The sequence below is a fragment of the Gossypium arboreum genome, chromosome 7 (assembly GCF_025698485.1).
Source record: "Gossypium arboreum isolate Shixiya-1 chromosome 7, ASM2569848v2, whole genome shotgun sequence".
Taxonomy (NCBI): Eukaryota; Viridiplantae; Streptophyta; class Magnoliopsida; order Malvales; family Malvaceae; genus Gossypium; species Gossypium arboreum.
The window spans coordinates 88101216-88116951 of record NC_069076.1 but is presented as its reverse complement, the minus strand read 5'-3'; the positions used below and the strand labels follow the sequence as shown (position 1 = coordinate 88116951).

Here is a 15736-nt window from a genome sequence, read left to right as displayed (position 1 = left end):
TAATAACATTATAAAACTACAAGGATCAAATTACATTAAAAATTAAAGTGTAGAAGTTAAATATAAAGTTTAGGCATAATAGAAGGACCAAAATTTAAATGTAATCATTTTTCTAAATATGCAAGGAAAAAGAAGAAGGTAAGCATCAACGTAAATCTAAACAAGTCACATGTCAGTCTCTAAAATATTTAGTATTTAAATTATATATAATTAGATAATGTTTTAATTGAAAAGTTAACAATATTAATTATTTAAACTAATTAATTACATAAATTATAAAGAGCAAATTATGTTAAAAATTAAAAATATATTAAATATTAAATTTAAGCATATTTAGAGGTAGCCAAGGTGAAATTTAACTATTTTGTAAAATGAAAAAAACCGAAAGGAAGCATGGGTGAGAGCCAGGTGATGGACCTTCCTTTGTATATAGTAAGCATATTGGAAGTACCAAAGGTGGTAAAATTTCAAAAGAAGAAAGGTTTCTTTTTCTTCCAGAATTTGACTGGAAGGAAAAGTGTTTTGGTGGATTAGGTACCCCATTTCTTTTCTTTCTTTATTATTATTATTATTATTTATACAACACCTTTTGGATGATGAATATTGAACTTTGTTGAAATAATCTTGAAGAAGCTAATAACAGAATAATCCTTTCTTATATAAAATGCTTCTCTAATAATTTCAACTTTTACTTCTACATATGTCTATTCTATTGGAAAGCCTATAATTTTTAGTTTTGATGATATTACTTTTTTTTCAATAATTTAAAACAAGATTTAATGATTTACATGAATGAAATCCAACAATAGGAAGAAATTAGTAAAAATCAACTATTAAAATAGTTGAAACAGTGATATAGGGAGGGGGTGGTTCAATGTTATACAGTACTTGCTTCACAAAAGATGATATACGATGTCTCGAAGAAAACAAAAGAGGAAAAGACAACAAAAGTAAAAGCAGATAAGCATTTTGACTAAACCAATAGAAGCAAAAATTACAGTGGGTCCCATCCATCACTTTTCCCAACGTCTCCACCATACATTGAAATGTCTTTTAATCATTCCTCTATTTATTGAAGTTTCTTTCTTTCACACTGAAGTTTTCTTTCGTTTCTATTCAGGCTTTCGTTTTTAGGGGTTCAGGTTCTCTCACCAACACACCATCATCTCTGCATCATCTATCTTAAAAGGCTTTTAAGGTACCTTGTTAGTGCTTTACTTGTTTATCATTAGACTTTTTATCTTCTTTTCTTGAATTCGGTCTGTCTCTGATACTTGTTTTCTCTTTGTATGATTCGTTTGTTTATCTTATTTTGTTTTCTGTTCCCTTTTCTACGGTGGTTTTGTGATCTTATCTGTTTAGATATCAGAAAGTTTGAATCTTCAATGGTTTTGGTCTTTGGGTCATCATAAAGGTTGCTTCTTTTATCTGTCGTGTCATCCAATTCTAGGGTTTCTTTTTTTTTTTTTCAAATTTTGATTCTCTGTTTTTGGGTATGTAGGTTTGGGTTATTTTAGATGGTCGGTCATGAAGCCAAAGTTCACTGAATTCTCTGATTACATAAACGGCTTTAGTGTTGAAGATTTAGATGATACATTTCAGCTCAATTCTGGTCAGTACTCAAATGGCACAATCGGATTCGAGTTCAATGACCCTTCTCCAGATCTTAACGTTTTGAACATGAATGTTGCTGTTGCACCTTCTGAACCAGACCCTGTTACTTTTGTTCAACCGCTCACTGTAAGTACAGATGGGAGCTCGATTTCTACGTCCACAGGGTGGAGTCCGGAAGGGGAGTCTTTGTCACCGTCGGATGACAATGATTCAACGGATCCAGTTCTCAAGTACATAACTCAGATGCTTATGGAAGAGAACATGGAGGAGCCTCATATGTTTAATAACTATTTTGCTCTTAAAGACACTGAGAAATCATTATATGAAGTCCTAGTTGAGCCGTATCCTCAAACTAGTGAACCACAACCTTTGCTCAATCTGAATTTGGAGGCCCCTGAAAGTAATCTTTCTGGTAGTACTAATGGCCATTCGTCTGCTAATATTGGCACCAATTATGGGACTGGTAATTATAGTGATCATCAGGTGGTTGGTGAGGTTTGGGAGTCGCCTTCTTCCTTGTCACAACCTCCTCTTACTGGTGACTACGATTTTCAGCGTGCTTTGCAACAGCCAAGTTCACAAGTTTCTGTCAAGTCAACTAATAGCTTGAGTAACCCGGGTAATAGGACGATGGAATCTTCTATTAGCAAGCTTCTGGCTCAGAACATCTTCAACGATAAAGAATCTGTCTTGCAGTTCCAAAGAGGGTTTGAGGAAGCCAGTAAATTCCTCCCTAGTAGCAATCAACTGATGATTGGTCTAGAAAGTAATGCATTTCCTACGGGGCAAAAGGGGAAGGTTCCAAATGATGTTGTCAAGGTGGGTGAGGATGAGAGGGAGAACCCGCGTGAGAGGTTGAGGGGTAGGAAGAACCATGGTCGGGATCTCGAGGATTTGGAAGAAGAGAGGAGTAACAAGCAATCTGCAACTTATACGGATGAGAGCGAACTGTCGGAGATGTTTGATAAGGTGTTACTTTATCCTGTAGGACAGTTTATTTGTTGCAATGACAATGAAAATGTACAGCACACAGAAAACAAAGCCTTGCGGCAGAAAGAACAATCAAATGGATCCAGTGCTGGGAAACCTCGCTCCAAAAAACAAGGGAAGAAAGAAACAGTGGATTTGAGGACTCTTCTAATTCTCTGTGCACAGGCTGTTTCCGCCAATGATCATAGAACTGCTGGTGAACTGCTGAAGCAGATTAAAGAAAATTCTTCTCCTCTAGGTGACGGAACTCAGAGGTTGGCTCATTACTTTGCGAATGGCCTTGAGGCACGCATGGATGGCAGTGGAACTGTAATGCAAAACTTTTATATGTCTCTAGCTTCCAAGAAGACAACGGCTGCCGATATGTTGAAGTCTTACAAAGGCTACCTTAGTGCTTGTCCTTTTAAGAAGCTACCGATTTTCTTTGCAAACAAAATGATTTACTACATGACTGAGAAAGCAAGTGCCCTTCATATCGTAGATTTCGGTATCCTGTACGGTTTCCAATGGCCGGTTCTTATCCAGCATCTCTCAAATAGACCTGGTGGGCCTCCTAAGCTACGCATAACAGGAATAGAGCTTCCCCAAAGTGGTTTTCGCCCAACAGAAAGGATTGAGGCAACAGGTCGTCGCCTGGCAAATTATTGCGAGCGCTTTAATGTTCCGTTTGAGTACAAGGCTATAGCAGCTCAAAACTGGGAAAATATTCGAATTGAGGATATCAAGATTAATAACAATGAGGTGCTAGCTGTAAATTCTCTTTTTCGGTTTGAGAATCTGCTTGATGAGACTGCCGAAGTGGATTGTCCGAGGAATGCTGTGCTTAAATTGATCAGGAGAATGAACCCTGATATTTTTGTTCACTCCATAATTAATGGATCATACAACTCTCCCTTCTTTGTTACAAGGTTCAGGGAGGCTTTATTTCATCTTTCATCAGTATTCGATATGTTTGATAACACATTACCTCGTGATGAGCCTGCAAGATTGATGTTTGAGAGCGAGCTTTATGGGCAGGAAGCAGTGAATGTTGTAGCATGTGAGGGTCCAGCAAGGGTTCAGAGGCCAGAAACATACAAGCAATGGCAGATTCGGATGACAAGAGCAGGGTTCAAGCCACTTCCATTGAACCAGGAACTAATGACCAAACTTCGGCATAAGTTGAAAGCTTGGTACCACAAAGATTTTGTAATTGATGAAAACAATCACTGGTTGTTGCAGGGATGGAAAGGCAGGATTCTTTATGCTTCCTCCTGTTGGGTACCTGCAGAGGAGTCTTGACCAGAATATGGGCTGGAACCGATAAACATGACCAATATACTCTTTGAGGAACAAGATGACTTGAAAATACGGACATAGGTAACACTTCCTCACAAGATTCCTGTGACTGCAAGTTATGCATCGTGCATTGTGGTGTCATTTTGGAGGTGGAATGAGGGGCCGAATAAATCTTTGGAGTTCCTACTGGTTTTTTTAGAGACTGTACTCCCTATTTACCTGCTAGCTTTCACATTGTGATGTTTTATGATCAAATCATGTTTTCCATTGTAAATATATTATGTATGAGTTTGATGTAGTGAATTAGATCAATGCTAGTTTATGAAAGTTCAAATTTTTGTGGAAACCCTTTACTGGTACTTTGTTGCCATGCTTATTGATTTTTTTTTTCTCTTGGTGTGGTGAGTTGGAACTTGTTGAATGTAACAAGTGTACATAATTAATTAATGATTCTATTCTTGATTTCATGAGAGATATGTTTCATTGACTGCTGCAAATCACTAAAACTCTTTGTGAAGAAATAACAGAAGCATTAGGATTGCCATTGAAAAACAGAAAGCAAAGCAAATATGTCAGGCTGGGTGGGGTTTCTCCCAAGCGAGCAAGGGTGTTGGCGCTTCCATTTCCCTCCCTGTTAACATTGCATACTAACAACAATCATGGGGGCATCAAGCTCCACTTCAAGGTTCCTAATGTTGAGGGAGTAGGCAATGTTTAAACCTATCCCGGAGTGCTCATAATTCAGCTTCAACACTAATTGCAAGTGGGATGTGTCTGAAGCAATCAACCACCCATACCCGGGTTACCTGTGGATCATCCATCAAAGTATAGTTTAAACCAGGTTGCTTCCAGTTAATACAATTAACATTAAAGGCGATGGCAAAAAACTCAACATCTTTTGCAGTGGCTCTTTGAATGATTTCATTTCCAGTTTACTTGTTGAAGACAAGAGAATCTCGTGCAAGTCAGGTTTGTCGCAAGAAGTAAAGGAAGACGAGAAAGGTTGGGACTTTGTGGTTTTAAAACCAGCTTTTTTTTCCTTTTTTTTTTTTTGTGTGTTAACATAACATTTAGTTTCAGCCAGTCCAACCAATAAAGGTTTTGAGGGGGCTGTGGTATCTTATGCTTTTATTTATTCAATATACTGCTTGTAGGGCCCAATTTTAACCCGGGGCCCAATAAACAACAGTCCAAAATACAAAGCTCATTTACAACCAATTAAAACTCAAATACTAATCCTCAAACCCAATCAAGTTCAAATAAACCTAAAACATTAGACCCAAAATTGTATCGGCCCAAATGGCCCAGAGATCAAATGATTCTCAGGAACCCTAGGGTTCCAGTGCGCCGTAGCCAAGATTAGCCTCCAGGCGCCGCACGTCGCGGGCCTCTCCGAGTCGTGCGCCGCTCCACCACGCCACGTCAGTGGTATGCCCGCACACGTACTTGTAAGCAAACGCAAAAGGAGGGACAGTACAGCAAAGAAGTTTTTTTTGTTCCATTTTTTTTCAGCTATAAGACCGAATAGAATCGAATGTAAAAATGGAGTTTTTTTTTAATACAATAGCAAAAGATACACACAAAAATCGATGGAAATCAAATACAAAAAATCAAATACGTTTGAAGGTAGTTCGCTCCTTTTTTTCCTTTTCTTTTATTTCGTTTGAATCAGTCATACAAATAGGCAAAAGAGGAAGGTGTTTACCTATCATTTGGTATTGATCTAATCGGTGTTTGGCTCCTCCGACCCAATGGCAGACGGATCCCTAGGGACCGTTTGAAGCCATGGCGGAGATGGCAACATATTTCAGCACCGTCAAGGTCCGCTTGGGAGGATTTTAAAAAACGATTTATGGTTTTGTTTTAAAAATGGCCGAATGTTCTGGTATCTAAGGAGGAATGGGAGAGTTTTGAAGCTTCAAAAGTTTTTTTACACTAAGGGTTAAAATGATTTTAAAACAAAAATTTTGCTTTAAATAGCAAAGGGAAAACAACATTGTTTTGTGCCTGTGGTCTAAACATCTAAACAACGTCATTTTAAGGCCCTGAATCCACGCGTTGACCCGACCCGGGGAGGATCCGTGTGTTTGCCATTAATGGGAAATTTCGCGTATAGTCCCTCTCTTTCGTGCCGATTTTCAATGGAGCCCTATTCATATTTTCTTTATCTTTTTAAATTATACATGGAGTTTGCGCATAAATTCAGTTTGATCTGCGCCTAAACGTTGCGTTTTGAAACTTGAAATATTTACATTTTTAATCCTCAAATGTTTGTGCGCATTACACTTTGGTCCTTTTCTGTTACAATGTTCTATTTTATTTATTAATTATCCTTTAATTTAATTCTATTTCAAATTAAGTTTGTTTTTCCATTTCAATATTTAATTCTTATTTTTATTTACTTAATATTCATTTCTTTTAAAAATTATTTAAATATATGTTGTGAATTACTTTAATCATTTTACCTCGTTTCAATTTGGTGTTTTATTTGTATTTGTTTTTATTTATTTATTTGAATTATATAGTTATTATTTTAAAAAACCCTTTCATATAATGTAGTTTTAAAATTATGTATGATATTTAATTTGATTACCTTTATATATTATTATATACACATAGTTTATATTAAAATTAATTTTGCCCATGTATATTATCGATCCCATGTTGTTTTATATTTATATTTTCTTAAAATCTACTTATATACAATTTATTTCTTGTAAAGATCCTATTTTACTATACATTTATTATTTTTTTAAAACACTATTATTCATTATTATTTTTATATATTATTTTCATTAAGTTTTTTTTACTTTATGTACACTATAAGTTGTTAATAAATAAATTTTGTTTTAAATTATTTTGTATGATTATTGATTTTATATTATATAGATTGTAATTCATATATATTCTTTAGTATAATTTTATATGGTTGTATATATAATTCGTTTATACTTTTTAGTATGTATATTATTTGTTTTAAAATTTGGCACAGGCATACATTACTATTTCTATGTACATAATTGATATTATTTTTTATTTATTTATTTTAGTTTTAAATTGTTTTGTATAGCATTAATGTTAAATTTCAGCTTATAGTATTTATTTTGAAATTCATTTATATGATAAACTTTATATTTATGCATTAATGTTTATGTATTGTTTGTTTATTGTTTGTTTTGTGTGTTTTAATTTATATATTTGCACCTTTGTATTATTGTTGATAAATGGTGAAATATATTCCCCATATACATGTTTCATATTAGTTACTTTGCTTTTGTACTTCCGTGTATTGATTCTGATCGAGATTGCCAACTTATTCACCTTAAATTGTTCATTTCAATTTTTTTTTATTTCAAATAAACTGATTAAATATTCTCCATTGCTTTTATAACCACCCGCATTTTAAAAAAACCTCTCAACATAAGGAAATATTTCGTGTTTGGAAATTCGAGTAATCGTGCCCTAACGTGCTGGGTTTCAATTTTTCGTTTGATTGAATAACTGAATATCCTTTTGAAATTTTATCCATGTTTTCTTAAATTAAAAATGAGGCAATATTTTGTGTTTGGAAACTTGAGAAATCGTGTCCTAACGTGCTGAGTTTTGATTTATCGTTTAATCAAATAACCAAATATCCTTTTAAAATTTCGATGCATGAATTTTGGAAATCATGAGATGACCTTGGTATTGAGAGTTTGAAATGTAGTATCCTAATGCGCTGGATATAATATTTTTTTCCTTCGAGACAAGAGAATCTCAGCATCCAATTCGAATTATCCAAACATTTTGAAAGAGATTGGTTTTTAAAATCCTTTCAAATTTTCGACATTAGGATATTAATTAATCAATTAGGTACCAATTTTGGGCGTTACGAGGGTGCTAATCCTTTTTCGTACGTAACCGACTCCCGAACCCGTTTTCTGGAATTTCGTAGGCCAAAATTGATATTTTAATAAAATAAAATGTTTTATTAGGTGATCCGATCCCACCTAAACAAAAAAGATTGGTGGCTACTCCATACAACTTTTGTTTTTTAGAGTCAATCCCCGTTTTTCAAAAACTGGTTTCGACTCTGCTTGATGGCGGATTTTGCGTTCTTCCTTTGTATTTCGTCTTAGCCATTGTTCTCAACGGCCATCGTTACTCCGCCAGCTTGTCCCAACCTTCCATGACAGGTGAAATGAACACATATAGTCCAGGCATAGGTCCTTTGCTCCATATTGATCATCTATCCTTGGCCTTTGGACGTTAACTCGTATGGAGTGTTAGGACATAAGCGTAGGCCACTCGTATGAGATATGGTCCTAAAGGCTTCTTTAAGGTCACTAGATGCATTTTACGTTATTTACTTAAAAAATAAATATATTAATCATTATAAGTTACATCAAAGAATAAATTAATGTGAGTTTTTAATAGTATAAATGAATGAATTTAATAAAAAAATTAATTTACTTATCTATCTAATATACAAAGTCTAATTTACTTATTTTTTAAATAAAAGACATAAAATATAATTATCGTTTATTACAAAAATCTCCATATTGCGACAAATTTCTAAATATACCATTATAAACAAGCACCCAATGTCAGTTCTGCATCCTGATCACCACAAGGAATTGAATTCCTTCATTTCGAGTCCATAAGGATAGCCAGTGAGAGAGATTATACTGGGACAATAAATGGAAATATACACCCAACCCAATCGAAAGCCAAACGATACTGCGCTGGCAAAGGAACCCCGACAAACAAATGATTCAAGTTGCATTCGCTCTAAAACAATCATAATAATAGACAAAACTCTCTTATAATAAATAAATAAATAAATAAATCTAGTTAAAAAATGTTACTTGACTGCATAGTTCGGAGCGTTTGGATTGGAGAAAATATTTTTCTGCTCAAAAAATTAAGCAGTTTGTTCATGTGATCTGTCTTTAATTTCTGCTCAGTTGGTGGGCTAACTGCCATGTCTACTGACATGTGCTGGAATTTGCCTGATGGAAGTGGACACCATCCTACCCATCTTTTAAGTACTACAAGAACCTAACCTAAGAGAGGACTGGCTACAAATCCCTCATCGAATGCATAGAACCAGCAAAGTTCAAATGTGAACCACTAGTTACCATCCAACAATAGGAACAGTCCAAACTCAAGACACATGATATCCACATCAACAAAACTGGTGAGGGGTATCAGAGTTTTTTTTTTTTTTTTTTGCCTTTTTCACGTTTTGATGGGACAATATCAGGAACTTGTGTACTACAAACATGTTGTGAATGAAAGAAATTTGTTAAAAAGTCACAAGAGTTGGTTCAATGCCTTATAATAAAAGATCACGGAACTCGATAAGAATTGGACCATCCCTTTCAAAATCTCTTCTTTTTTTATTTTTTAAGTTTTCAAAGTTATTATTACAAACACACACAAATACAGTAATTATAATGTAAAATCAAACCCAATACAAAACAATAAATAAAGAATTAAACAAAATTCACAAAACTGTCAGTACCCTCAACCTGTATGTAGTAAACTTGTGCTGAAACTCAGGGTGACGTGGGACACGGACGTGCACGACCCACTAGTGCCACGTGCTAGGAAATCGGATACTTGGTGGTAACTTTCTATGGGCCAAAATCCGTTCTAGAAGGTTATGTCTGGGCTCTATTTGCACCAGCCGAAACCAGACCAATGCTGAGAGCAAAAAATCTGGGAATATTGATAGCTACTTTTTCCACCTTCCAAGCCACACAGATTTCATCTTCAACAACAAACCAACTTGCTTTCAAATGCACCATTGCACTCACTTTCTTTTTTTCTCTTTTTCTTATTCTTTTGTTTTTATACACCATACATTTACTTTACCAGAATAAGCCATGACCAAAAACAAAATGAAAACCCATATCTAAATAAATCTTTTTAAGCAATTACGGAAGATTTTACAAAGGCAAATTTTACAACAATAAAAAAAAAAAAAGGTTCAAGGGGGCTAACTCGCAACTGTGTTGGCTCCCATTGAAGGACTTCTCAATCTTGATAGAGTACAAATCCTAAAATCCTAGTGTTTATTTTTGTAGGGGGGTGACCTTTACAGGTAAGCCCCGTTTGGGCACTGGAAAGGGACCATATTGGATTCCATCTTCATCTCCCACAACTTGCCACCTGCAGTCAAAATTTGAAGGGCTAAATTTTTCAATGAAAATGGCTGCAAGATCTCCGTATTTGTCAATAAGAAAAATATACTGAAAACAACATTGATGGCAACATTGTTAAAACTTCAAACTTGCTAACTATTCATAGTTATCCTCATCATGCAGCTTTTCCTTTCTATAATCCCAAGTTTAGTAGATAACCATTTCAAAATAAACAAGCAATTCATACTGTGCAACATGTCCCAAAAAAATGCACTGAAATCATCTTGTTAGAAAACGACAAACTAACAAATGGTGTGGCGTAAAACTCGCAGATCAAAGCTGTGGTTTCATATGACAGAGGTTGCCACTGAATGCATACGTTCATAATAGCTTGCAAAACCCTACATGCATGTCTTATAGCCATTTAATCGAGACTTTCCAGCTGGCTAAAATCCGTCATTTTCTTCTTTTAACTCAAAAGTCAAGAGGGGAGTCCCCTCTTTTTTTATGTTCATCATATTACAAGATACGAGGAAGGACAAGACTACAAGGATTCACTGGCTTTGAATCCCTGATGTGGACTGCAAACAAACATATGTCTCAAAAACATGGACGAGTCCCATTATGTTTTGAAATAAGCTGATGATTAATACAGGGTCCCACTCTTGTATTCTAGATTGTCGACAAACCAAACTTGGTCTGTCATTTCTAGTTCTTAATATCTTCCTTTTATCTTCATTAAAAATTTAAAACTAGTTAATTTGTCTATCATTATACTTTCTTCACTATTATCTAATCCTAATTGTTTTCTATGTTAAGCATGACATGTTGACATACAACTGAATTTGGATAAACATAATGCCTTCAAAACATTGTTTTGGCTCAAACACGACATGAGGTTTTTGTTTTCCAAAGGTTTGGTAGTATCTGGTCAAACAATGTTGCGCATGGTAGCCACCTGTAAGGCCAAATCTTTTGTTGGCTGGAAAGCTACTACAGCCACCTCCGAAAATATCCACGATATACTGGAGTGGAGTCGAGCTGAGCTCACTTTAGAATTCGGTGCTCAATTAAATGATTTATGAACATGTGTCTTACTTACAAGTACCACCGACTTGGTGTTCAAAAATTGGAATGAATAATATTAAATTTAGCTATTAAGGGTTCTATTTTTTTCAATTTAGTTTTTAGTTAAATTTTAATTTTAATTTTTTAAAATTGTTAAAATTAATTATCAATTTTTGAAAAAGAGTCAAGATGTTTTTAATGAAAATATTGACTAACATGTTAAATTTTTAAACCTAAAAGCCATCATGATAATCTACATATACTTTTTTAAATTTTGAATTATTTGCTATTTTTATAAATTTTAAATTATTTATTAATATGATATATAAGACAAAACATATCATGTCGGGATAATATACACATGGATTGTCACGAAAAGAAATTGTCACGCCAACAATATTAAAAATTAATATTTTAATCAACATTTCTATTAAAAAATAAGATTTCTCTCTTTTGAAAAAATAATGACTAAATTTAAGTAAAAAATAAGAACTAAATTAATAAAATAATTACAAATTTTAATAGCTAAATTTATCATTCTAAACAGAAGCTTTAGATGCTCTAGAAGTACTAATCAATTAGGACCATTTCTAGAGCCTAAGGAAGCAAGAAGACCACTTTAACTATGTAATTGCCGTTTTAGTCAACAATGAGTAGACCCGAAAAACAATAAATACGTGGCTTTATTTTTCATCTTATGTTTTCAGAGAGAGAGAGAGAGAGAGAGAATGATTATGTTCTTCAATTGGAGGGTTAAACAAAAAATTCAGGGTGAGAAAGAAAGAATAAATGGGTACCTGTAACTAGTGGTGAGATGGTGAAGAAGAACAAGCATCTCAAGCTTAGCCAGTTCACTGCCTGGACAAGAGTGAACTCCATTGCCAAAAGGAATAAACGTGTTGGGTCTCAGTGGCACCTGTAAACATCACAACAAAACATTAACATATGATGACAATGTAATAATCTAGTTTAGGTTCAAATTGCACTGTTACTAGCCTACGAAATCAACTCACGTGTCTCGGAATCTTGTAAATTTCATCAAGAACACACTAAACAAATGAAAAAGGACAGAACCAAAAGCAGGAAAAATTAGATAATTCATTGATAACCTTATATTTCTGTCTAAACTGGATATTGGATGTCCCACTTCACGAATCTTGGTCAGCGATTCCAAATTTATTTAAACATGGCAATGATATATGTAAAGTCAACAAAATATTGGTGTTGAATGCGGATCACTCACTCACCTCGAATCTTGAAGGGTCGAATTTTTCGGGTTGAGGAAAGAAATCAGCGCAATGGTGAATGGTTCTGAAGAGGGGAAGAACTTTCCAACCTTTGGGGATATAATACCCTTCAAACTCAACATCTTCCACTGCTTCTCTAAACGTGAATGATAGAATACTTGCTCTTCTTAGTGTCTCTTGAATCACCTGAAATCTAGTTTATTTAACTAAGATCCTTCTTAAAATGGAATTTCTTTTAATTTAATGTGAAAATCATTATGTACCCTGGTAGTCAATGGCATGTGCCTTGTATCATCCCACGTAAGCCTGCGGTTTTCTTCAATTATTTTACGTTGAATACCATCTTGTTCTCTCTGCGATATAGATTGAGATTGAATGTGTATATTTATTGGGATATACAAACAAGATTTGACTGCTCCTCTTTTTTTATTTAAAACTAGAATATCATATACGAGGAAGGAAAAGAAAATTTACGGTGACAGCTTCTAGTAAATCTCCATTGTCATGCAAGTACTTTAAAACCCATGTTAAGACACTTGCAGTGGTGTCATGAGCAGCAAAGATGACTCCAATTACATTATCAGCAATCTGGGAATCACTGAGTTGATCAACCTTGTGGTTTTTGGCCCCTAACAAATTTCCCATTAACCCTCCTCCTGCTTTCTCATTTCCTCTTCTTGCTTGTATCAATCTTCTCAGGGTCTCATTCAACTGCTTCCTAGCCTTTTTTTTAGAACAGACGAGGTGATTGAAGTCGTTAGAATGGAGAGGTAGTTCAACTTGGAAAGAATCTGAATGGAAAAAAGAAATTACCTTCATTGCTTTGTGGAAAGGAGTTCCTGGAAGATCTAGTGGCATAGAATTGTAACCCTTTTCCAGGCATTGATACAGTTGCTTGATCCCTTTCATTTCTGAATCTCGTTTATGGCCGAAGGCAGAAATCATCGCTACATCAAAAGCGTACTGAACATGCCAACGAATAAGAACCAAAAAATAAAAAAAATTTGTGATAATTAAAAATGGTTACTAGTTAGAAGAAACCGACATACTCTCTTCATTTCTTGTAAAGTGTTAATGGTGGTATTCTCCCAAGTTGGTAGAAATTTCAAAACAATTTGTTCAATCTCTGAAACTGAACCTCTAATTACAGAAGGTAAAAAGGCTGCCAGTACCAATTTCTTCAGCCTTGCATGATAGGCACCTTGGTGAAAGAATAGAGCCTCAGGCCCTATCATCTTCTCTTTGCTTGGTGGATATGTTGGTTTGAAAAGATAAGCCTTTGTCACTAGAACTATCCTTGCGGCCTCAGGGCTTGAAATCATCACACAGGGACACCCCAATATGTGAGTTTTGAATGTATCCCCATACCTATAAAAAAAAAAAAAGAAGAGGTAGAGTTTTCTATTATTAGCTTGTGTGTTTCATTTTTCATAGGTTGTATTTGTTTCTATGTGCACCTTCTTCGTCGGTTGGCAAAGAAGGAATCCGGATTCTGGGTGTAAAACTTGAGAGTCTCTCCAATATAAGGCCAACCCATCGAACCAGGTGGCAGAATTTTACCCTTGGGTTGTCGCCTTTGATGACTAGACAACAGCACCAGCACCACCAAGAAGAAGAAGAAGAAGAATAAAGAAGAGAACAGAGTTGGTGTAATAATAAGGGTGGGAGTTTGGGGTAGTGGTGGTGATGGAGATGGAAATGGGAAGAAAAGTTGGACTTGCATGGTTACAGAATGAGAATGGAATTAAGAAAGAGATGGGAGAGGCTATGAATGGGGGAATAGGTGGTGGGATTTAAATAATAGCTGTTGAAGAACGAAGTGGACTTTTCTTACGTGGGGCACTTGTTTGACACGCGTCACCTCATTTTTGGGAACACTTCAATTTAGCTTCTTTCAATTCTCATTTACTTTTCCCCTTTTTCTAGACTCTTTGTGTTATCTAAATTCCATCATTTAAAATATTACTAAAAAGATTTGACAAAAAAAATATTACTAAAAAGAATTTTCAGTATTTTTTTTGGTAATTTATAAAAATAGTCATTTTTGTTTGGCTTAAGTTATATTTTAATCACTTATGTTTGAAATGTTATATTTTAGTCACTTATGTTATTATTTTGTTACGAAGTGATCACTCTACCGTTAAGTTCCGTTATCTCTTTAATGGTAATCCTACGTGACAGTCCAACTAGATTTTAGGTACCAACTTGAATTACTAAATGGGATAAAAATAGATTTTTAATTAAAAATTTAATTAATTAAAATTTTTAAACTTAAACCTTAACTAAAAAAACTATTCATCTCCTCTTTTTAATTTTTCTTCCGTCTCTTCTTTTGTTCAATGGTTTTTTTTTTATTTGACTGGAAAAACTATTATTAAGATCAAAATAGTTGAAATCAAATTGATTGCTTCATAAAGATTCAATATAGGGTTCAGATATGTCTTCTTTGCATTTCTCTATCTCTTTTATTCAATGCTGAAAAACAAAAGATTAGATTTTTTATTATTTAATGAAAACCCTAAATTAAAATTTTTGATATTTTCTTCTACTTTCTGAAATTGTTTGTGAACATGAATTTTATGAAATTGAGGAAACGATTCAATGATATGAAATATCTACTCGACCATGATGGATTTACTTGGGATGAGAAGCAACAGATGATAATTGTTGATAGCCATCTCTGGGCCATTTATCTGAAGGTGCTGTTTAACCAAATTTTCTTCCGCACAAAATTTGCAATGTTGCTAATTTTAGCTTACATTTGTCTTCTGCAGGAACACCTTAATGCTCGATCATAGCGGACCAGAAGATATACCTGAACCCTCCATTGAATCCATCTTTATGAAGTAGTTAATTTGATTTCAACTATTTTAATCTTGATAATAATTTTTCTAGTCAAATGAAAAAAAAAACCCATTGAACAAAAGAAGAGACGGAAGAAAAATAGAAAAAAGAGGAGATAACAATTTTTTTAGTTAAGGTTTAGGTTTAAAAATTTTAATTAATTATTCACCAAAAAAAAATTTAATTAATTAAATTTTTTAATTAAAAATCTATTTTCATCCCATTTAAAATCCAAGTTGGCACCTAAAATCTAGTTAGATTGCCACGTAGAATTACCGTTAGAGAGATAACAGAACTTAACGGTGGAGTGATCACTTCGTAACAAAATAATAACATAAGTGACTAAAATTTAACATTTCAAATATAAGTGACTAAAATGTAATATAAGGTAAATAAAAGTGACTATTTTTAACAATTATCCTTATTTTTATTTACTAAGATGAGAAGCGAGGAGAGTTGGGTCACATTATATTGATGGATGGGTTCCTTTGTTTGAATTCCCCCACTTCTTGGACTTCTCCTTTTCAATTTTGCTATTTTAGGAATATCTATAACAACGATTTTAAA

At 34.2% G+C, this 15736-nt stretch overlaps 2 protein-coding genes and 1 long non-coding RNA gene across 4 annotated transcripts; 1 reads left to right on the top strand and 2 right to left on the bottom strand.

The window, feature by feature from the left end:
* The first annotated feature begins 1071 nt into the window (after nucleotides 1-1071).
* LOC108476007 (scarecrow-like protein 34) lies at nucleotides 1072-4228 on the top strand. Of its 2 annotated transcripts, none has more exons than XM_017778043.2 (2): nucleotides 1072-1198; nucleotides 1502-4228. In XM_017778043.2, exon 2 carries the CDS (start codon nucleotides 1528-1530, stop codon nucleotides 3883-3885), a length of 2358 nt encoding a protein of 785 aa, XP_017633532.1. In that variant the 5' UTR covers nucleotides 1072-1198; nucleotides 1502-1527; the 3' UTR covers nucleotides 3886-4228. The 2 variants fall into 2 exon arrangements, with proteins under 2 accessions (XP_017633532.1, XP_052886558.1); XM_053030598.1 differs by having other exon boundaries at nucleotides 1079-1198; nucleotides 1603-4228.
* Nucleotides 4229-4951: 723 nt separating this feature from the next.
* LOC108476008 (uncharacterized) lies at nucleotides 4952-5894 on the bottom strand. The gene is made up of 2 exons (XR_001870059.2): nucleotides 5588-5894; nucleotides 4952-5394 (listed from the first exon to the last, which is right to left on the bottom strand). It is a non-coding gene; the product is annotated as an uncharacterized LOC108476008 (long non-coding RNA).
* Nucleotides 5895-9655: 3761 nt separating this feature from the next.
* Nucleotides 9656-14089, bottom strand: LOC108475552 (abscisic acid 8'-hydroxylase 2). The gene is made up of 8 exons (XM_017777527.2): nucleotides 13783-14089; nucleotides 13375-13693; nucleotides 13139-13288; nucleotides 12800-13048; nucleotides 12589-12678; nucleotides 12326-12511; nucleotides 11876-11994; nucleotides 9656-10038 (listed from the first exon to the last, which is right to left on the bottom strand). The coding sequence occupies exons 1-8, from the start codon at nucleotides 14046-14048 to the stop codon at nucleotides 9942-9944; spliced, it is 1476 nt and encodes a 491-aa protein (XP_017633016.1). The 5' UTR covers nucleotides 14049-14089; the 3' UTR covers nucleotides 9656-9941.
* Between the last annotated feature and the right edge of the window lie 1647 nt (nucleotides 14090-15736).

Bases quoted from the DNA above. Each gene is read 5' to 3' on its own strand.
- LOC108475552 (XM_017777527.2), bottom strand. From the start codon at position 14,048: ATGCAAGTCCAACTTTTCTTCCCATTTCCATCTCCATCACCACCACTA. The intron at 12,679-12,799 runs GTAAATTTTCTT...TCTATATCGCAG, and splicing joins ATTTACTAGAAGCTGTCACC to AGAGAACAAGATGGTATTCA. The intron at 10,039-11,875 runs GTACCCATTTAT...TTTTGACTGCAG, and splicing joins CATCTCACCACTAGTTACAG to GTGGCAAGTTGTGGGAGATG.
- LOC108476007 (XM_017778043.2), top strand. From the start codon at position 1,528: ATGAAGCCAAAGTTCACTGAATTCTCTGATTACATAAACGGCTTTAGT.